General features: G+C 45.5%; 1 protein-coding gene across 3 annotated transcripts; it reads left to right on the top strand.

The window, feature by feature from the left end:
* Positions 1–721: 721 nt before the first annotated feature.
* On the top strand, positions 722–22913 carry LOC127567014 (tumor necrosis factor receptor superfamily member 14-like). Of its 3 annotated transcripts, none has more exons than XM_052009627.1 (9): positions 722–923; positions 4697–4790; positions 6080–6205; positions 6896–7045; positions 11142–11223; positions 13613–13740; positions 14733–14752; positions 18483–18714; positions 22770–22913. In XM_052009627.1, exons 1-9 carry the CDS (start codon positions 879–881, stop codon positions 22832–22834), a joined length of 942 nt encoding a protein of 313 aa, XP_051865587.1. In that variant the 5' UTR covers positions 722–878; the 3' UTR covers positions 22835–22913. The 3 variants fall into 3 exon arrangements, with proteins under 3 accessions (XP_051865587.1, XP_051865588.1, XP_051865590.1); XM_052009628.1 differs by having other exon boundaries at positions 726–923; positions 18486–18714; XM_052009630.1 differs by lacking the exon at positions 722–923 and adding an exon at positions 1047–1395.
* The last annotated feature ends 33 nt before the right edge of the window (positions 22914–22946 follow it).

The following is a 22946-nucleotide window of genomic DNA, read 5'->3' as shown; positions in this document are numbered from 1 at the left end:
CTGGCAGGATGAGTGAACTAATGTCCGTGTCCTCTCCCAGACCAACATCCCAGCACTGAGACCCAGTCAGTTACATTGGGCAGGTTGTGTCATTCACACACCCTTTGCCAGACTTCTGAAACAGACCCTCTATCCTGAGCTCTGTCACAGGACGGGATCACCAGCTGGACAAAGGAAAAGATTCAAGGATGTACTGAAAGCCTCCTGGAAGAAATGCAACATCCCCACTGCCTCCTGGGAACCTCTGGCCCAAGACCGCTTAAAGTGGAGAAGGAGCATTCGGGATGGGATCGGGAAGGGCGAGTACATGCATCAGGTGTACACAGAGGTCCAGAGCAAAAGGCAGGAAGAGTGTACCACCACATACACTACGCACCCACCTACCCCATCAGCTACTACCTGCCCCATCTGTGGAAGAGTGTAGTTCTCACATCAGAACCCTGATATCAGCCCAATCACCTCAGAACCCACTAAACGAGGGTGGAAGCAAGTCATCTTCGATCCCAAGGGACTGCTAAGAAGATTGTTGTAGACACAAATACATTCGCATTAATTGTACTGCATCATTCAGTTCTGTCTGATTTTTTTAAAAAATCTCTAAGAAGCACATAGTCTGTAATCTGAAAAAAAAAACACTCCGGGTAAAGCACATACTTGAACTTAAAGTGCAGCAAGGAACAGAGATCTGACAAAAAATGGGTTCCGCTTTGCGGATACGAATGGTTAGTGCGTGGATAGTGGTAAGCAACCGACAGTCTGCTGGAGGGACTCTAGGTTGAGCAGCATCTGTGAGAGGAAAGGAATCGTCCCCTTGTGCAGGGAGCGGTTATCTTAGGGCGTTGTCAGATAACACGCCTTGTTGCTTTTTTTAATCGGAGATGTTCACAATGGGAGTACGTTTCTTTCGGACCGTCTTCCTGGTGGTTTGTATTGTTTTTATTTAGCTTTCTCGATTGTTTTTGGAGTCTACGAATATAGAAGTTTGTGTTTAGATTTAATTGCTTCAACAGCTTTTTGTTAACAGTGAACTCCGGCTTCCAGTTATTTCGAAGAGTGAGATGTTCACAAATCCGAAGAGTGAAAAGTGGAATTTTTCCGGCTGGGGGGTAGACGTAGTTAATTCGAACAGCAATCACCGTGTTACTGCGCTGCGCATTTACTCATGAGCCAGCCTGAAGATTCTGCGGAAGTGTTTAAAGTGGCGAGAACGTGTCCCCAGGGCGAAGCAAAGTGACAAAAAGAGAACGGCCGAGTAGCAGTACTGATCAGTGTGGAATTTTACACGGCAAATGGACTCGTAATGTTGCAGATTGTTCAGCAATTTATAGACCCGTTTTAGCTGCTGGTCATGAGGAGATCCTTAATGTTGACCCGTTATATTAGAGTATCAAGATGGTTCGTATTTACAAAATAAAATGTAAAACCCTGGGGTTGGGGGAGCGAGAAGGGAAACAAGGAGAGCGGGGAGTTCCCCAGAAACTGGCTGCAACCAGTTCTTCAAAAGTATCTTCAATTAATGTTAGTTTAATGTTAGTTAATTAATATACAACATCGTGTAATTAACATACTGTACCCCGGTGTTACACAGCGACAGACCCGTCCCCACCGTTATTGTACCCCGGTGTCACTGTGTAACACCGGGGGACGGTACCGGTGGGGAGGGGTCTGTCGCTGTGTAACACCGGGGGACGGTACCGGTGGGGAGGGGTCTGTCGCTGTGTAACACCGGGGGACGGTACCGGTGGGGAGGGGTCTGTCGCTGTGTAACACCGGGGGACGGTACCGGTGGGGAGGGGTCTGTCGCTGTGTAACACCGGGGGACGGTACCGGTGGGGAGGGGTCTGTCGCTGTGTAACACCGGGGGACGGTACCGGTGGGGAGGGGTCTGTCGCTGTATAACACCGGGGTACAGTCCTGGATATCTGAGGAAGTCCTGGGGAAAACAAAAGTAAAAGATAAAGCAAAAAAAAGCAGAGCATCTATTTTTGTACTCCAGACACTTTGTAATAAAAACCATTATTCCATCTGCCTACCTACCTACTTGTTGTACCTGCAGTAATTTCCTGTGTTTCATGGACTAAGTTGCCCATATCTCTCTGTACGGCTGCATCCTGTAATCTCTCTACAGTTAAACTTTTCCACCTTCTTACCCTAACCTCACATTTCCCCTCATTACAGTTCATCTGCCAAGCTTTTGCCCACTTGCGTAACCTCTCTATATCCCTCTGCAGACACCATGTCCTCCTCAAACCTTGATCCCCACCTACCTTTGTATCATCAGCAAATTTGGCTGCAGTACACTCAGTTTCTCTAGCTAATGTAGATTAATGTCAATTGTAAATAGTTGAGGGCCCAGCACTGACCCCTGTGGCAGACCAGTTTACCAACCTTAAAATGACACTTTCTCCCAACACTGTTTTTGGTTAGTTAGCCTGTTCTCTATCCGAGCTAATGTATTACCCACAACGCCATAAGCTCTTGTACAGTAACCTTTCATGTGGTATTTTTGTTGAATGTTACTAATGGATCTTCCACAATGCCAGAAGTTCTCAATGCAACATTTGTAGATGAAGATTTGTAGATGATAAACTTAGGAAAGGAGGAATGGACAAAAATAGGGAACTGTAGACGACATCAGTTGTAGACTGGAATTCATGATTACAGGCAGCAGAGCACTTTGAAAATCATGAAATAATGAGACCAAGTACCACAGTTCTATGAAGGAAAATTGTGCTTGACAGATATAATTGAGGTTTTCATTGTTTGACAGGCAGAGGTTTCTGAGGATGTAGCAGGAAGGGTGGATAAAGTGGAACTGATGGATGCAGCATATCTTCTGGTTTAGTCTATGGATGCAAATGGGGAAAAACAGTTTTTTTTCAGGTTGTCTGACTGATACAAGTGGGGTGTTACTAGTAGAGTGCCACAGGAAATTAATACTGGGTCCTGAACTATTCCAATTTATATGAATGACTTGGGTGCAAAGTCAGATTCTAATTGTAACCGAGTTTACCGACGATACAGAGCCTGGAGGCAAAGTAAGTTGTGAAGAGGATGCAAGGTGCTTGAAAAGGAACATAAAGAAAAAGCAAGTGCGCAAGAAGATGGCAGGTGCTAAGAAGGCAGTAAGTGGTGTGCAGAGGGATCAGTGTGTGCTCGTTCATGAGAAGCAGGTAGTTAACGTTGGAATGCTATTGCAAGGGGTTTGAAGCACTTAAGTAAGGAGTTTTTTGCAACAAATGTACAGGGTGTTGTGAGACCACACCTGGAGTACTGTGCACAGGTAATTAAACCTACTGTGGAATCAGTGCAGTGTTGATTTCCTGGTTATTTCTCAAACAAGGAGATTGAATTGGATGGGCCTATACCCAAGTACCCTGCTTTATGCTACTCCACAGAGTGCTCCAGTCTGAACACTAGGAGTGCACCCTTCTGTCTTTTAAAAGAGACATCAGCTTGGACAGTGTTACACTGGGAACTTGGCGTGAATGCCTGCCCTCTGCTGATGCACCTGCAGCAAAGAATTGCCCACGTCTCGATGTGGAGGGGCTGTGTAAGGGCTGGTGTTAGGTGGGTTGGGGCAAGTGGTGCAGTCACTCATCGCTGGGATGTGCAGCTTGGGGCTACACCCTGGTTGGCACAGTGAGTGCGACCATTGCTGGGGACTGACAGGACCTGTTCCATGTGTTGACAGATCGCACGGATCCTACAGCCTCCCTCATCATCTCCTGTTGGATGTGGTGGAAGCTGGTGCTGCCAGTCCCCACCAATGGCCCCGCTCACCCTGAACCTTGAGTCTCAGTGCTGAGCAGCTGCACTGGACCACCCAACACCAGCCCTCACAGGCTATCTCTCCACACCAAGCTGTAGGGTGACTCATTGCTGCAGTGCACCAGGTTCCCAGCACAGCAGCGGGCAGAAGCAGGGTGGACGGGGATTCATGTCAGGTTCCTGGCACAGCACCTCTCTATCTACGGTACTGTAAATGACCCCTTCGGAGCTGATTCCATTAACCCTCTCATTCCTGGGAACACACCCTGAATGCTAAGTGAGGTACCAGTGTATTCATGGGAGTGTAGAAGAATGGGAGGTGATCCCATGGAAATATACAAGATTGTGAGAGGCATTGACAGTTGCAGAGAGTTGGAATTCTCTGCTCCCGAGAGCTGTGGGTCGGTCCCCAGTCATTTGGTACAGTCGAGATCAGTATACTTCTGGAAATGAGCAATATCAGTCGATGTGGAACCGATGGGAAAACGGCACTGAAGTAACGATCGGCTCCAATCTTACTGATGGTGGAGCCAGGCTCGAGGGGCTGAATGGTCTCCTCCCACTTCCATTTTGTTATTGTTAAGGTTGTGAGGAGCAAGGAGAATGGGATTGTCGAGTGAGGAGATTTAAAGGGTGGGATATTAATTGTTGTATGCAGAAATTTACGTTGGACTTCTTCTGAAGCATCACTTTAAATAGGTGCATGCAATACAATGCATATACCTTCGATAATTATTGGGGGGTGGTGAGGAGAATAGGGTTAAACAGTGGGATATGAAACAATTGTTTCACAGAGTACTCTTAAAGTGAGCAGACAACTTGGTGACCCAGAGGTGAGTGTCCAGTATTTGGCCCTTGTGGTAACGGCACAGTTGAAATATCTGAATTTAAATCTAACTTCATTGTTCGCTCTTCTCCTCCGCAGATAAACATGAGTGTGCTGTTCAGGTACCTGAATAGTTTATGCAGCGACAAAGAGTATGAATATAAGAACACCTGTTGCCCAAAATGTATGCCAGGTAAAACTCTGAATTCTGTTGCTGTTCATACCAAAGGAGTGATGTTTGGTGGCTTTTGAAGGTGGAGTTCTGGGTCTGTGAGCACGATCGGGGAAGGTTGTTTCATCAGTGTTTGGGATGTTGCCAACATTGACCACGTGCATTCACTGCCTTTATTTGCCCTAAGGCGGTGGTGTTGGGCATTGGCTGTTTTGGCTTACTAACTCAGTGGTGGTATGTGGGCCTCCCATTGCTCCTGCACTAGAAAACAGCTCCTATTCAGAAGAAAGTTACAGTGTTAAAAGCGCCCGGATTTAGTGAACTGACATCATCGATAAAAGAAAAAAAATCTTCTAAATTTGAGCTCTCCAGTTACAGCCCATCGACATCAAACCTTAGAGATCATGCTGCTGTTCTCACCCAAGGCTCGAATGGTTCTTTCCTGCTGAGGACTGATTTGTGTTCCCTTTTAGGACCAGGTTGGCAGAGCAAAGGCTTTAGGCGGTCTCCGATTGTTGGGAAATGCAGGGAATACTTAGCAGATCAGGCAGCATCTGTGGAGAGGAAGCAGAGCTTTTCCACCCTAGACACAAGAGGCTCTCTGGGTTTGCTGGAGCCACTCGAGACAAACTGTGGCTCTTGATGAGCCAACCTGACTGGTTAGTCATTAACAGATCCTGGAGCAGTCCAGTTCAGCCTGGATCAGGTATTGCATTCCCAGGGCTTGACTTGATCACAAATCTTTACCACCTCGGTACCTTGGCTCCAAAGAGACCCACCCTGGCCCCAGAAAGACAGTTGGTCATTATTCCTAAGTGTTTTCTACCATATCAGATCGAGTCACTTTCCCCATGCAATTGGTTCTTGGTTTCTGCCCAGGTTCAGTAGCCAAACAAACTGGAAAACTCCAGATAAGCTTTTTCTAAATAAAGATTCTTACAGTTAAAGAAAAAAAACTGCTGATGCCAGAAACCTGAAATAAAAGCACAAAATACTGGAAACACTCAGCAGGTCAGACAGCATCTGTGGAAAGAGAAACAGGGTTAACTTTCCAGTTTGAAGACCCTTCATCAGAACCTCATCAGGTCTTCAACCTGAAATGTTAACCCCCTTTCTCTCTTTGCAGGTACTACCTGACCTGCTGAGTGTTTCCAGTATTTTGTGTTTTTATTTCTTACAGTTAGAGAAATCTATACTCTCTCATTCCTGCCTTAACTTTCATTCCTCTGGCTTCCCAGATCTAATGGGTTTTCTCTGGCTTTGAGTTCTTTTTGTGCGGCTTTAATAGTTAACTCTGTCACTCCTGTTAGGTTTGTATGTTCAAGAGCACTGCACGCAGGATGCTGGAACAAGTTGTCACCCCTGTGATAATGGTACCTATCAAGACAATTTAAATGGGGACGAGGAGTGCTTTAAATGCACCATTTGTGAAGAAGGTGAGCAATTAAAATATCTGTCTCATAACTGTGTACTGACCTGACTGTGGTACAGGGGCTGTACTTTGGAACAACATTAAATGCTGGGTACAACTATGTGAAATATAATGAAAATGAAACTTGTGCAATAAAATTGCAGGAGCAAAGTATTGGTGTTTATGCTAGGAGTGCTAAAGAAGCTTGGCTGTTTCACACTGTGTATGAGATACTGAGGTGCAATCTTGGAGCAACAGAGTGGAATGATACTGTGTGTACAGCCAGGAGGGTAGACACGTTTATCAGCCTGCACCTCACTTAAATCTCTGCTATATTGGAACCCTGTTCTCACACACATTATTTCAGACTTGGCTTCTCAGGACCTGTTTGGATCCAGTTCCAGTGCAATAGGTGAAAGATTGCACCAACCACTGTCTGAACAATTCCATCCAGAGATGGCATTTGCAATCCTAATGATTTGCAGGGAGCTGGATTTGCATTTCAAAGGGGTCAGCCCTCAAAACAACAGGCGGTGGCCTTGTCTCCAGTCTTCTCCACAGCACTTGGACCCTGCAGAAAAGGTGGCTGCTTAGTTGCTGGTGTTGTTCTGTTCGTAAAACTACCAAGCGCACCTGAGGGTGTTACCGTCAATTTCACAAAATAAAACTGACTGCAAGATATAAACAGAAGTCATTGTTTTCTGGTCTGATGCAGGAACGTACGAAACCAAGGCGTGTTCTTCTACCCAGGACACAGTATGCGACTGCACAGAAGGGTTCCACTGCACCGACATCACCACAGATGGTTGTAGGAAATGTTTGAAACACAGGAGCTGCCCACTGGGACAGAAGGTGATAAGGGAAGGTGAGGTCTCAGCCTGTAATCTACACTGTGTTGGACTTGCAGTGACCAGACCTGAAAATATCCCTAAGATCTGAGTCCAGCAATTCTCTGCATTCTTTCAGAGAATGCAGCAGGAAATCTGACCTAATCTTTGCCCAGAATTAACCTCTGGAAATTTATCCACGTGGTTTGGTGTTAAAGTAACTGCAAAAGAGCTCTCACAGTACTGCTTCTTCCAAACATCTTTCTCAATACAAAGATCTGTGAGATCTCTCCCACACTGAGGCAGCCCCTCCGCTCCCCTGCACTAAGGCACTTCCCTATGCCCTCTCTAACACACTAAGGCATCCCCTCGCCCTCCCTCCCACTCTCACCTCTACTCTGTGTTCCCAAAATTATTCACTGCCCTTTTTCCTACTTCCTACCCACGATGTGTGATATCACCTACAAAATGGATCTGTTTGATGTCATCATCGTTGGTGTAGTGCTGTGGGTAGTGCACACTCTACATGGTTTACTGGGTAGGAAAGGAGCAAAACCTTTCCACCATCTACGAGGCACAACTATGATGGAGCACTCTCCATTTCCCTGGATGAGTCCACTTCCAACAACTCTTAAAGTTCAACACCATCTGGGACAAAGCAGCCCGCTTGATTGGCATCCCATCCATTACCCTAAACACTCCCTCCCTCCACCACCGGCACACAGTGGCTGCAGTGTGCACCGTCTACAGAATGCACTGCGGTTACTCGCTTGGGCTACTCCGACAGCTCCTCCCAAACCTGTGACCTCTCCCAACGCCACCACCTGCAGGTTCCCCTCCAAGTCACACACCGCCCTGACTTGGAAATATATATCATTGGACCTTCATTGTCACTGGGTCTAAATCCCAGAACTCCCTCCCAACAGCACTGTGGGAGCACCTTCACCAGAAGGACTGCAGCGGTTCAAGGAGGCGGCTCACCCCCACCTTCTCAAGGGGCAGTTAGGGATGGGCAATAAATGCTGGTCTTGCCATCAATAGCCACATTCCAAAAAAATGCAATTGGTTGCATAACTTAATGCACTTTGCAGCCAATAAAATAGTTTGAAGTTTAGCACCTCCCCACTATTAACACCCCTGGCACTTATCCCTGCAACCGCACCAAGTGCTACATCCGTCCCTACACCTCCTCCCTCACCACCATTCAGGGTCCCAGACAATCCTTCCAGGTGAGGCAGCGCTTCACCTGTGAGTCTGAGGGTGTCATTTATTGCATCCGGTGCGGCCTCCTGTACATCGGTGAGGCCCGACACAGATTGGGTGACTGCTTCATCGAGGACCTTTGCTCCGTCTGCCACAACAGGCAGGACCTCCCGGTGGCCACCCACTTCAATTCCACATCCCACTCCCACACTGACATGTCTATCCATGGCCTCCTCTACTGCCACGTTGAGGCCAGGTGCAGGTTGGAGGAACAACAACTCATATCCACCTTGGGAGTCTCCAACCTGATGGCCTCAACATTGATTTCTCCAACCTGATGGCCTCAACATTGATTTCTCCAACTTGTGATAACCCCCCCCCCCCAACTTCTTTGTCTTCCCTTATTCCTGTGGCTCCCTTCCTCCACCTTGATGACCTGCCCATCTCCTCTCCTCCCCTCCCCCATCCTTTATTCCATGGTCTACTGTCCCCTCCTAATGGATTCCTTCTTCAGCCCTTTGCCTCTCCTACCTATCACCTCTCAGCTTATTACACCTTCTCCCCCTTCCCCACCCACCTACCTTCCCCCCTCACCTGGACTCACCTATCACCTGAACTCACCCATCCGCTGCCTGCGTGTGCTCCTCCCCCCTCCCCCTTATTTTGGCTTTTGCCCTCTTCCTTCCCAGTTCTGGTGAAGGGTCTTGGTCCGAAACGTTGACTGTTTATTTCCCTCCACGGATGCTGCCTGACCTGCTGAGTTCCTCCAGCACTTTTTGTGTATTACTCCAGATTCCAGCATCTGCAGAATTTCTTGTGTTTAACACAAAGTTTAGCACTGTTGTAATTTTGGAAAGAAGAGAGGTAATTTGGCCTGCCATGTGCTCATGACCAGATTACCTGCTCAGAATGTTAATTGAGGGATAAATGTTGGCCTGTACGTTGGAGAGATCTACACTACTCTTCTAGTAAATAATTCCACGGTGGTCTTTTGTGTTCACAGGTGGGGCCTCAGTTTAATATCTCATTTGAAAGACAGGTTTTCAACAGTGTGATATTCCCTTTGTACTGCTGCGGAGTGTCAGCCCACATGGTTTTGCTCATGTCTCTGGAATGGGGCTTGAATCCACAACTTTCTAATTTGGGAGCGAGAGTGGCCCCCACTGGCACAGATGTGTCAAGGTTCCCTATGGTTTCCATTCATAAAAATCTCAGCCCCCGGCCTTGAATGTAAAGATATAGTCTCGAAGTGTAACGGTAGTGTAGTGGTTAGTGTAACACTATCACAGCGTCAGCGACCCGGGTTCAATTCCTGCAGCTGTCTGTAAGGAGTTTGTACGTTCTCCCCGTGTCTGCGTGGGTTTCCGCCGGGTGCTCCGGTTACCTCCCACATTCCAAAGACGTACGGGTTAGGAAGTTGTGGGTGTACTATGTTGGCGCCGGAAGTGTGGCAACACTTGCAGGCTGCCCCCAGAACACTCTACGCAAAAGATGTACAGGAAGTCCCCGGATTACGAACGAGTTCTGGTTTTGAGTCTGTTCGTAAATCGAATTTGTATGTAACTCAGAACAGTTACGTACAATTCACATCTAGCGTCATTTAGTCAAATGTTTGTCTTAGTATGTAGTATATATTTTACCTAAAACATCATAAGTATAATAATGCAGTAATAATAATAAATGTAACTACATTTTTCCTTTTCTTCGATGCATCACTATCACTCACATGCTTTGAAGCCATGATTCCGAGGGCTGACGAACGGCTTAAAACGCGCAGTGTTTTGAGCGTCGCGCAAGGTAGTCCGCCCGTTCGTTAGTACGAACCATTGTGTTTAACTTGATTTTTTTAAAATAATAGGCTTTACGGAGGTCAGTTCATAAGTACGGGCGTTCACAACCCGGGGACTTCCTGTATTTCGCTGTGTATTTCAATGTACATGTGACTAATAAAGATATCTTAAAAACAGAAGACAGGGCTGGGAACCATTTTGATCACAGCTCCGGCAGATACAACACTCCTTGTGGTGACTTAGCCCCGTGTTAAAGAAATAATATGTGCATTTCTCTAGTGCCTTCAAGAACATCAGTGTTTCAAAATGTTTTCCAGCCGATACAGTGCTTCTGATGTGTTGGCACTTGTGTGATGTAGCAGCAATGTATCTGATATGTACACAGCAAGATCCCAAAAATAGCAATATGATAATGATTGGCTAATCTATGTTAGTGATGGTTGAGGGATAAATATTGGCTGGAACACTGAGGATAATTCCTCTGGTATTCTTTGAATTGTTGCGAAGGTGTCCACCTGAGAAGGGAGGTGGAACCTTGGTTTAATGTTTCTTTTGAAAGCTGCCACCTCCGATAACACCAGGCTCCCTTGGTGGTAACCCTGCCTTTACGCCCACCTCTGCAGAGTGGGACTTGAACCCACGTTGTTCTGACTCTGAGGCTGAAATGTCACTGAGTCACAGCTGACACTTGTCATGAAGTAAAAACAGAAAATGCTGGAAATACGCCGCTGGTCAGGCAGCATCTGTGGAAAAACATACTTTAGGTTCTGATGGTGCATCGGTGTCCTGAAACATTAACTCTGTGTGTGTGTCTCTCTCCACAGATTCTACCTGACCTGTTGAGTGTTTCCAGCATTCCCTGTTTTTATTTCAGATTTCCATCATCTGTGGTTCTTTTTATCTGTGGACCGAACTCAGAAATAGAATCTGATGCACCAGATTCTGAGGGCATTGTGGAATTAGTCAAGGTTCTGATCAGGAGCAATGGGTCTCATTGGAAATTGCATGTGTGGATTTGGGGCAGGGTTGCATTGATTGGGATCTTCGCAGTGCTTCTCAGTGATTCTCAAACAGGAATCCTGACACCAAGCCTGTTTATTATTTTTGCCCCTATTCAATGCTTAAACTTTATATTTCTCAGGAGCTTACAGGAGAGACACAGAGTGCGGTCCATGTGCAAATGGCAGCTGTTTATCTGAAGAACCGTCTGAAAAAGGGACAAAGTGAGTTGAGGTCACTTACAATGCACCACATTTTAATATTGTATTGCATAATTGTTACCTTTAAGAACCGTTGTACCATATGGAGTAACCTTGATACATTGTTGTACCAGATATTGGTGGTCAGTTTGAGAACAGTTGCCAGCAATAGAGGATGATCTGTTGTTAGTTCTGTTCAATCTGAGTGATGGTAATTGTACCAATAATGAAGAAGCCCTCCGACACTGCATTAAGCTAGAGTTTGGGATGTTGCTGCTTGTGAGGCAGTCCCAGTGTAGTGATACTGTGGTGAGGGCACAGGACATGTGAGATACATTGGGCTCAATCATTGTGAACAGACACAGCCTTTCACCCAGCCCATGAATGTCTGACTCTGAGAAAGGCGATGGCCAGACCTGCCCTCTGGGAAAGTTGGACCATGTCCTGGACCAGATGGGTGTTGTTCTGGATGGACCAGCCTGGGACCATGTAGAACTGGTCAGGGTGGATCACATGTGCCAGCACAGAGCCAAGATGGCTGGCAATGGCTTGGGCAAAGATCTTCTAACCCGTGCTGAGGAGGGAGACCGGGCACTAGTTTGGCTAGAGGCAGAGATCGTCCCTCTTAGGCAGCAGGACGATGACTGCCCTGTGCCATGAGAGAGGCATCTCCCCGGTCACCAGTCACTCCCCCAGGACCTGTGTGTAGTCGCTCACAGGACATCCCAGAAAGCCCTGACAAGCTCCATATTATTCCATCCAGCCCTGGGAGCTTGCTCCTCGGAGCTGGTGGAGGGCACCGGTCAGCTCCATCAACGTCCCAACAATCAGCGCCCTCTGTGCCGAACTTCGGCAGGCCTTCCTGCTTACAGACCCCCTGCCATTTTTCCAGTGGGTAGAAGAAGGGTGAGGCGCAGTCCAAATTGTGTACGATCTGGACCTCTGACCTCACGTATGTGCCTCAGGACCTCTTCAGCATATCCCTCAGCATATCCTTGTTCTCTTTGTACAGCTGCCACAGGACAGGGTCCTTGATGGTTTGACCTAGACTAGACCCCAAGTTGAGCACTTCCCTCTCAAACCATTCAATCTCAGACTCCCATCCCTTTGCCTCTCCTGACAGGAGATATATATATACGTACACGAGCCTTGCCCTAATCACACCACTATCTTAAGGAGGGGAAGCCTTCCTTCTTCCTCCTCCAGTTGCCCCAGACCTGACGGAAACAATTCTGGAATCACTTGTACTCCAGCGGCCTGTTGTTAAAGTGCCAGTACACAGACCCCACCCATGTGCGCGGTGGGACGAGCTTGAAAACAAATGAACTCCTCATCTACACTACCTTTGCTCACATGATTTTTCCAGTCTATATGTAGGTTAAAACCCCCCATGGATATCATTGTACCCTTCTGACAAGTTCCCATTATTTCTTCCTTCATGCTCTGTTCTGACCCAAGGTTACTACTGGGAGGAATGAACACCACTTCCACAAGTGACTTCTTAGAGCCATAGGGTCACACAGCACAGAAACGGGTCCCTTGGCCCACTGAGTCTGCACCGACCATCATTTGGGCTGTTGATGGTCAGCGCAGAGTTGATGGGCTGAAGGGCCTGTTTCTATATTGTGTGCCTCTATGACACCCTTTTACACTAATCCCATGCTGATCCCATTTTATTCTCCCCACATTCCCATTATTTCCCCCCAGATTCCACCCCTCACCTACACACTAGGGGCAATTTACAGTGGTCAATTAACCCACCGACCTGCATGCCTTTGGGAGGTGGGAGGAAACCGGAGCATCCGAGGGAAACCGACACGGCCACAGGGAGAACGTGCAAACTCCACACAGACAGCGCTGGGGGTCGGGATTGAACCTGGGTCCCTGGAGCTGTGAGGAAGCAGTTCTACCCGCTGCGCCACTGTGCCACCCAAGGATGAGAATTTTTAATCAGGGATCAGTGTAGGTCAGAGAGTATGTAGTGAATGGGGAAACAGGATTGGGTGTGCGTTAAGAAATGGGGAGCAGAGTTTTGGAGTTCAATTTACAGAAGGTGGAACAAAATTCACCATAAAATGCCCTTGAACAGACCTTTGTGACCAATGCAATCATGCATCTGTGTGAAATTACTGTGTCCATTGTTTAAATAAAAGAAAAATGTCTCACGACTAGACACATTACAAGGTTCTGCAGGTTTGTGGATGGCACTGAGCTATTTGTGTACAGCAACAATCCCATCTAATGTTTAATTAACTTGTTAAGATAACCGAAAAAGAAATGAAACAGGTACCTTGAGCAGTTCATTACTATTTCATTTCAATCCATTAGACACTAATACTTGTAGCGACTGTACTTTGACGAAATTCTTAAAATAATAAATTAATATTTCTCAAATTGCATTTTGTTTCCACAGATGCACTCCAAGTACAACAAACTCGGAGTCTAATCAAGCCATTGTGATATTATCAGTCATTGTGGCTTTACTAGTTTTACTCTGCATATTCCTCTTGTGGAAAAACATTTCAAAATATTTTGACTTGGGTAACTATGAATCTACAACGGATACTACAACTGGGGTGCAGAACTATATACTGTCCATATAATGGAAACACCTCTAAGCTATTTAATAGGGAATGAGTTAGCAAGATTAGAAGGGATTGGACTAGGGTTTAGGGGCAGTATCTTTAAGCAGAACTGCACCTAAGGATAGAGGTGATCACGAGACTTTATTGTGAGAGAGAATCACAGAAAACGGGAGATCTGCAATGCCAATAAAATGCAGAACAGTAAAGGTTAGGTCCCTGTGGTCAGAGGGATGGAGGAAGATCGCCGAGGTGTATGAAAACAAGGACCAGGGTCTGGAGGTCAATATATTCCAGCAGAGAGAACCTGTGTATCTGAGTGTGGAGGTGTGTGAAGGATTGAGAAGGGGAGGAGAGAGTAGTGAGCTTTGGGAGGGGGAAGTGTGGGTGAGATGGGCCAGCAGGAGTGGGATGTGGAGTAGCGGGGCTGGTGGAAGAGTAGTGGGTTGGAGGTGTGAAGGAGTGGACAGGATATGTTCTGGGGGGCAGTTGGAGGGCCTGCTGTGAGAGTTGGAAGAGCGAAGGCTAGAGAGAGCAGTGGGAGGAAGTGATAGGATTAATGTTTTGAGGGTTGGACCCTTGAGAATGGAATTAGGGAGCAATAGAAAGCTGGAGAGTAAGGGAGCTGTGGAAGGGGGAGCGTAGTAGATGTGATGGGAAAGGAGCGGGGTAATGGGAGGCAGGAGCAGTAGGTGGTGTGAGGGTTGGGGGTGTGAGTGGGAGAATGGGAGGGGTGGGTGGATGGGAGTGAGAGGTTGGCTGGGAGAGTGGGTGGTGGGGAGTGTGGGAGTGGGAGGTGGATGGGTGTGGGAGGTTGGGGAGGAGGAGTGGGAGAGGGGAAGGAGGAGGAGGATGGAATGACTTTGTTATTTCTGCTCCGTGATTTGTTACATGTGAACCTTCTTAAAAGTAGTGAGCAAAACTTAATATTTGCTTTCTTTTGCTTTTTAGCTCTTGGATTCTTGTCAAAGGTAACTTATTTTTACTTGCTGCATGAAACTCCAAGGTTCATTGTCATCAGGGTTCAAGTAATGAGAGTGAAACTTGCTCTGAAGTTGCAAGTAGTAGCTACCTGCTCTTAACCCTGGTTCCCTGTATATGTGCATGATTGTCTTTCCCACTGATTTCAATGTTAAGCACGCAACCAATCGGTCACTGACTGAGATGGATTACAATCCTGAAGGTCTTCACTTCCTTAGGAAAATAACTCCCACAGTAACATTTGGAATATTGCTCTGCTTCCATGGATATAGATATTAGGTGTTCACCAACATGGTGAATTGGTAGATTGGATTCAAAATCGGCTTGGCCATAGACAGAGGGTAGTGGTGGAGGGGTGTTATTCTGACTAATAGGTCTGTGACCAGTGGTGTTCCACAGGGATCAGTGCTGGGACTTCTGTTGTTTGTGACATACAAATGATTTGAACGAAAATGTGGGTGGGTTGATTGGTAAGCTTGCAGACGACACAAAAACTGGCAGAGTTGTGGATAGTGAGGAAAGTTGTCAAATGGTACTGCAGAATTTAGACCAGTTGGAAATGTGGGTGCAGAGATGGCAGATGGAGCTTTTTAAAGACAAGTGTGAGGTGTTGCACTTTGAGAGGTCAAACATAAGAGTAAATGGCAGGATCTTAGGAGCATTGATGTACAGAGGAACCTTGGGGTGAAAGTCCACAGCTCCCTGAAAGTGGCAACGCAAATGGATAGAGTGGTGAAGAAGGCGTAAGGCATGCTTGTCTTCATCGGTCGAGGCATTGAGTATAAAAGTAGGGAAGTCATGTAGCACATGTATAAAACTTTGGTTAGACCACATTTGGAGTATTGTGTGCAGTTCTGGTCGCCCCATTACAGGAAGGGTGTGGAGGCTTTGGAGAGGATGCAGAAAAGGTTCACCAGGATGTTGCCTGGATTGGAGAATTTGGATTGTTTTCTCTGCGGCGTTGGAGGCTCAGAGGTGACCTGATAGAGGTATATAAAATTATGAGAGACATAAACAGGATAGATAGTCTTTTTCCCAGGGTGGAAATGTTAAATACTGGAGGGCATAGGTTTAAGGTGTGAGGAGGGAAAGTTTAAAGGAGATTTGTGATGCAAGTTTTTTTTTTACAGAGGATGGTGGGTGCCTGGAATGGGCTGCCAGGGGAGGTGTTGAAGCAGATACGATGGTGGGGTTTACAGGCAGGGAATGGAGGGGTATGGATCATGTGCAGGCAGAAGAGATTTAGTTTAATTCGCTATTGTGTTTGGTGCAGACATGGTATTCCTGTGCTGTACTGTTCTATGTGGACATGTTTCTAAACTTCACTGCTTTGAAATAGATTTCCCACAGTTTCACTCAGACCTAATCTATTTAAATATAAGATATTTATGTATTAGTCACATGTACATCGAAGCACACAGTGAAATGCGTCTTTTTGCATTACTGAGAATGTGCTGCGGAAGTGTCACCCCGCTTATGGTGCCAACATAGCATGCCCACAACTCCTTACCTGTACATCTTTGGAATGTGGGAGGAAACCCACACAGACACTGGGAGAACATACAAACTCCTTACAGGCAACGGCCAGAATTGAACCCGGGTCGCTGGCGCTGTAATAACGTTATGCTAACCGCTACACTACTGTGTTGCCCCTTTTATATTTTAATGTTATCACCTACACTCCTTGCAATGCCACCTATTATTGTGTCAGCAAATTTGGCCACATGGTTTTGATCTCATTTATGGATTTAGCGCTGGCAAAGACCCAGTGGGATGAATGGCCTCTCTCTCACATTAATCTTTTCTGATTCTGCAGATTGTGTTTCTGCTCTTTTGTTATTTTACCCGTTTTACCCACCAGTTTACCATTTCTCCTTGCCTTAAAGTCGGCCCATCCTAAATCTAGAATCCTAGCTGTATCCCATTTCACCCCTTCAAACATGGCATTGAATTTGATCATATTATGATCAGTATTACATAAGTGTTCATACACCACTACACTGGCTCGTGACCGAATCTAACATGGCCCTGCCCCCTTGTTAGTTATGGGATACATTACTGCAAAAAGCAATCCTGAAGATGCACAAAAATGTTCTTTACTTGCTGGCGTGATCTGGTAGACTTAACACCAAATAGGTGGGAATTAAGTTACAAGGAGGACACAGCATCTGTAGAAGGATATAGAGAGGTTACACAAGTGGGTAAAAACTTGGCAGATGGAGTGCAATGAGGGGAAATGCGAGGTTATCCACTTTGGTAGGAAGTTGAAAAAGCAGAATATTGTTTATCTGTAGAGAGACTCCAGTGACTTTGTACATGAAGCACAGGTAATTAGCATGCAGGTACAAGTAATTAGGAAGGAATATGGAATGCTGACCTTTGCTGCAAAGAACTTGTAGTGTAAAAGCTGGGAGTCTTGCTACAAATTGGTGAGATCACACATGGAGTACTGTGTACTTTTTTGGTCTCATAGAGTTATACAGCATGGAGAAAGGCCCTTCAGCCAAACTGGTCCATGCTGAATAAGATGCCCATCTAAACTAATCCCATTTGCCTGTGATTGGACATATCCCTCTAAACCTTTCCTGTCCACGTAGCTGTCCAAATGTCTTTTAAATGTTGTAATTGTACCCGCCTCCTCCACTTCCTCTGGCAGCTTGTTCCGTATACCCACTACCCTCTGTGTGGAAAAATTTGCTCCTCAGGTCTCCTTTAAATCTTTCCTCCTACCATGGCAAAAAGCTGTGACTACCTACCCCATCTTTGCTCCTAAGAATTTTATAAACCTCTATAAGGTCACCCCTCAGCCTCCTCTGCTCCAGCGAAGACAGTCCCAGCCTGTCCAATCTCTCCTCCAGTCCCGGCAACCTTCCTGTGAATCTTTTCTGCACCCTCTTTAGCTTAATCACATCCTTCCTGTAGTGTGGCGACCAGAACTGCACTCAATACTCTAAGTGCAGCCTAACCAATGATAACTGTAACATAACGTCCCAACTCCTATACCCAAATGCCTTGGCTGATGAAGGCGAGCATGCCATAAATCTTGTTCACCACTCTAACTGTCTCACCACTTACAGGGAAGTATGTACTTATACCCTAAGGTCTCACTGTTCTATGACACTCCTCAGGGCCCTACTATTCACTTTGTATCTCCTGAGATAGCAACAGAAGACAGAAAATGAGAAAGAGAATTGTAAGATGAGAGAAGGAAATAGATTCAAGTGAGAGAACAGCCAGACAGAGTGACACTATGCTTGTGTGACATTGGCTTAAATGTACAGCAAAAGAAACATCCAATCTGTCATGGGTTCCTGGAGGGTTACACTGACCATTCTGTCTGATAGAAACTTCTTCCGAGGCCAGCTGTAAGTCAGGGATTACATTCAAGCTGGCGCTAGTTTAACACAATCCTTCTGATTCACTTAAGGGCAGCATTCAAATCTCAGACAGACTGATTCTACATATGGAAAAGGCTGCCTCAACCTGCAGCTCCTAGCTCTCGGGGCTTTTCCTCGTGGGAACACGTGTGGAATTTGGGAGGGGAAGTGTCCCGCACCAGTTTCTACCTGTTAATATCAATGTCCAGACATGTGTGCAGTGCCTGCTGGTTTCTGTGCCAGAATTCCCCACAATTAAACTTGTGATTTCACTGATATGTGACAGGCTTAAGTTTCCCATTGGTGCAATGTTGTTAATAATACTAACTTTGTCCTTGCATAGCAGAAGACTGATAATATAGGCAATCCCAATCTAACTCTCCAAAAATCAGTGCAAGAGCAGGAACAGGATACTAAGAACATGGAGTGCGTCACTTTTTCAGTGGAGGAATCAAGAGATTTCAGCACATCGGTCTCTGACTCGGTACACAGCAAACTGTGGGACAGCGGTACACTGAAAAAGAAGAATATTGAGAACTCAGAACTGAAGATGGCTCACAGCAAGATGAAACCAGGTTTGGCTTTGGCAATTTATTTGCTTGAAATTGACCATGATGGTAAATTTCCAACGATCAGTGTTATTATGGTGGGAGATATCTAGATTGAAAGTAGCAGCACGCTAACACACATTATTGATCAAATTGGGCCAGAAAAATTTGGGGTTTAAGAGATAGTGTGCGCTGTAAATCAGTAGAATTTGCAAGATTTGCACCTTAATTATCCAGTAAACTCACCACAGAAAGTTAGGGTTTATACCTAACTCAATTGGTACCGCTTTAACAAGCTGCTAATTGTGCAATGCCAATCATTCTCTCAAATCCAGAAATGGAACAATTTAAACTGTTCACTCTTCTTTCTGCATTTAGGCAATTCTTAGAGATTTGAAATTTTCCAAACTTTAAAAGCTTTTCTAACTTCGTTCTTTGTCTTTCCTTTTCTTACCTCTCTTTAATCTTCTTGTATCTGATTTGTCTCCAATTTGCTTCCCTGTCATTCCTCTACTTTCTTAATCCTTGGATTTCATCAGAGAGATGGACTTGTTGTACTTGATGTTCAGAGGTCTCTGTGTTCCTTTCCTTGCTTCATTATCAGCCCAAATTCCAACAAATCACTGCAAACATTTCTGGAGATGAAAGGTGTGCGGAAAAAGTGCGGTTGAGAAAGCATCCATTTTTATTCATTCACAAGACTTGCCCTACACTAGCAAAACCAGCACCTGTCCATCCCAAATTACTTCTCAATGAGTGGCTTACTGGGCCATTTCAGAGGGCGGCTAAGAGTCAACCTCATTGTGTGGGACTGGAGTCACATGAACCCAGGTTGGGTAAAAATGGCAGACTTTCTTCCCTGGAAACCATTATTGGATGTAATATTTGTATATAGACACACACTTCTTGCTCAAGATACTACTGGTAATATTGAGAAATGTGAATAGATAGAGAGATACCTTATAGAGGTGTATAAAATCAAAAGGGGCATCGATAGGGTGAATGCGCAGAGTCTTTTTCCTGGGGTTGGGGAATCAAGAACTAGAGGGCATAGGTTTAAGGTGAGAGGGGAGAGATTTAAAAGGGACCTGAGGGGCAACTTTTTCACCCAGAGGGTGGTCAGTATATGGAACGAGCTGCCAGAGGAAGTGGGTGAGGCAGGTACATTAACAACATCTAAAAGACACTCGGACAGGTACATGGATAGGAAAGGTTTAGAGACATATGGGCCAAATGCAGGCAAATGGGACTGGCTTAGATGGGAATCTTGGTCGGCATGGATCAGTTGGGCCGAAGGGCCTGTTTCCGTGCTATATAACCCTATGACTCCATGATTAGCTAAAACTCTCTAACTACACTGTGCATGTGCACATGCATCACAATATATGCCATATTGCATACACTATAGGGAACTGATTGATTTTTAAGACTATCTGTTGGTTTCATTTCCTCCATTATTGATACTGGCTTAATTCTAGATTTATTTAATTACTTGAGTTCAAAATCCCCCAGTTTGGAATGAAAAAGGTAGCATTGGTAAGGTAGCGATGAAAGCAATCTGGAAGCAAATAATCCTCATGGTTCACTTTAGGGCAGGAAGTCTCTTGTTCTGGCTATATGTGACTCCAGACCCAAACCAACGTAGTTGGCTCTTTAAACACTGAGCAAGCCACAAAGTTCAAGGCTAATTAAGGATGGGTGATAAATGTTGGTCTTGCCAGTGATGTGCAGATCCTGTGACAGAACTTCATAAAAATTGGCTGATGTTGGCAGGTTTTCTGCTCCAAGGGATGGGCTATAATCTGGCTCCTGCTCCTGACAACCACAGCAGTGCAGCAAGGACTAATGACGAAGAACATTTTTTTGAAGATTACGGTACCTGCCAATACAACCAATCAATTGCACTTCCAGAGGATGCACCTTCAGAATTTAATTCACTTCCAGCCTAGCAGAACCCCAATGGATGACAGTAACTTGTATCCAATGTTGCCATGATGTTAATTGTGGAAATCCAATATCTCGCACCATTTCATCCGTACTGATCACATTGAACACAAAATCCCGTCAGCAATATTTAACGCCTGCCGACCTCACCACTGGCTCTGAGTTAGAAGATAGTTGATACTCAAGGAAAGGGACTTGTGTCTGCCAGCTATAAGAACGTGAAATGGGTTAGACCATAAGACATAGGAGCCGAATAGGCCATTTGGCTCGTCTAGTGTGCTTGCCATTCGATCACGGATGATTTATTTTTCCCTCTCAACCCCACTCTCCTGCCTTCTCCCCGTAACCTTTGATTCTTGAAAGATCACTACTAATGCCTCCACAATCTCTTCAGCTACCCCTTTATTCCCACTCTTTGCCTTCTGCCAGTCAGCCAATCTTCTATCCATGCTAGTACCTTTCCTGTAACACCATGGGCTCCTATCTTGTTTAGCAGCCTCATGTGTGGCACCTTGTCAAAGGCCTTCTGGAAATCCAAATAAACAACATCCATTGGCTCTCCTTTGTCTATCCTGCCTGTTACTTCCTCAAAGAATTCCAACAGATTTGTCAGGCAAGATCTCCCCTTATTCTGGAAACCATGCTGACTTCAACTGATTTTATCACGTGCTTCCAAGTACCCCGAAACCTCATCCTTCATAATGGACTCTAACATCTTACCAACCACTGAAGTCAGGCTAACTGGCCTATAATTTCCTGTCTTTTGCCTCCCTCTTTAAGGAGTGGAGATACATTTGCGATTTTCCAGCCCTCCGGAACCATTCCTGACCCGAGTGATTCTTGAAAGATCACTACTAATGCCTCCACAATTTCTTCAGCTACCTCTTTCAGAACCCTGGGGTGTAGTCCATCCGGTCCAGGTGACTTATCCACCTTCAGATCTTTCAGCTTCCCAAGCACCTTCTCCTTAGTAATAGCGACTACACTCACTTCTGCCCCCTGACTCACGAATTTCAGGCATGTTGCTGGTGTCTTCCACAGTGAAGACTGATGCAAAATACTCATTCAGTTCATCCGCCATTTCTTTGTTCCCCATTACTATCTCTCCAGCGTCATTTACCAGCAGTCCGATGTCCACTCTTACCTCTTTTACTCTTTGTATATCTGAAAAAACCTTTGGTATCCTCTTTTATATTATTGGCGAGCTCACCTTCATATTTCATCTTTTCTCCCCTTATTGCTTTTTTAGTTGCCTTCTCTTGGTTTTAAAAGCTTCCCAATCCTCTAGCTTCCTGCTAATTTTTGCAATATTGTATGCCCTCTTTTGCTTTTATGCTGTCTTTGACTTCCCTCGTCAGCCACAGTTGCTTCATCCTCCCTTTAGAATGCTGCTGCTTCTTTGGGAAGAACTGACCCTGCGTCTTCCGAATTACTCCCAGAAACTGCTGCCATTGCTGCTCTACCGTCATCCCTGCCAGGGTCCCCTTCCAATCAACTTTGGCCAGCTCCTCTCTCATGCTTCTGTAGTTACCTTTACTCAACTGTAATACTGATACATCGGATTTTAGCTTCTCCATCTCAAACTGCAGGGTGAATTCTGTCATATTATGATCACTGCCTCCCAAGGGTTCCTTTACCTTGAGCTCCCTGATCAAATCTGGTTCATTGCACAACACCAAATCCAGAATTGCCTTTTCCCTAGTGGGCTCGACCACAAGCTGCTCTAAGAAGCCATCTCATAGGCATTCTACAAATTCTAGTAGGTATTCCAGAACTAATACAGTTTGTTCAGTCTCAATCCAATTCTGAGTGGGTAGAAGCCCAGAGCACAAACCTTGCAGAAAATTAACCTCATTATACAGTTTTTGTAATGGTTCTCACACAACACAATATGGCTTGTAGGAAAAATGGAGCTACTGTCATAATGTACACTGGAGCAGATTTCTGAGTCTGCAATGCAGGCACATTAAGGGATGTGGTACACTGTGGTATCACACTGTCCTTCCACACTCTGGGACTGGGTACACTAGGTTATTACCTGGTGTCCTTCCAATCTGGGTTTGGGTGATTTTTCGTTTGCTTGTGCAGGACATTGTAAGATGATAGGCGGTTCTGAAATTGAATATTTTGTCTTTCAGAAGTTCAAGGGGTTACAGTCAGGTCAACTAGCTCTGTGGAACCTTTTGGGAATAATATTTATTGAAGAGATATTCTGCAAGATCATCGAAACCTCCATCTCTGTTCAAACAATTGGTTTTACTAATTTAATTGATATCAAAATCTATTTTTAAAGAATTTATTGTTTGACAGTCCAC

Source organism: Pristis pectinata, chromosome X, assembly GCF_009764475.1.
Source record: "Pristis pectinata isolate sPriPec2 chromosome X, sPriPec2.1.pri, whole genome shotgun sequence".
In the NCBI taxonomy this organism is placed as follows: Eukaryota; Metazoa; Chordata; class Chondrichthyes; order Rhinopristiformes; family Pristidae; genus Pristis; species Pristis pectinata.
The sequence above is the reverse complement of the archived record's forward strand: the minus strand, read 5'-3'. Positions and strand labels throughout refer to the sequence as shown.

Coding starts and splice junctions, on each gene's coding strand:
- LOC127567014 (XM_052009627.1), top strand. CDS start 879: ATGTTCACAATGGGAGTACGTTTCTTTCGGACCGTCTTCCTGGTG. Junction 6,206..6,895: donor ATGCACCATTTGTGAAGAAG/GTGAGCAATTAA, acceptor GGTCTGATGCAG/GAACGTACGAAACCAAGGCG. Junction 11,224..13,612: donor CCGTCTGAAAAAGGGACAAA/GTGAGTTGAGGT, acceptor TTGTTTCCACAG/ATGCACTCCAAGTACAACAA.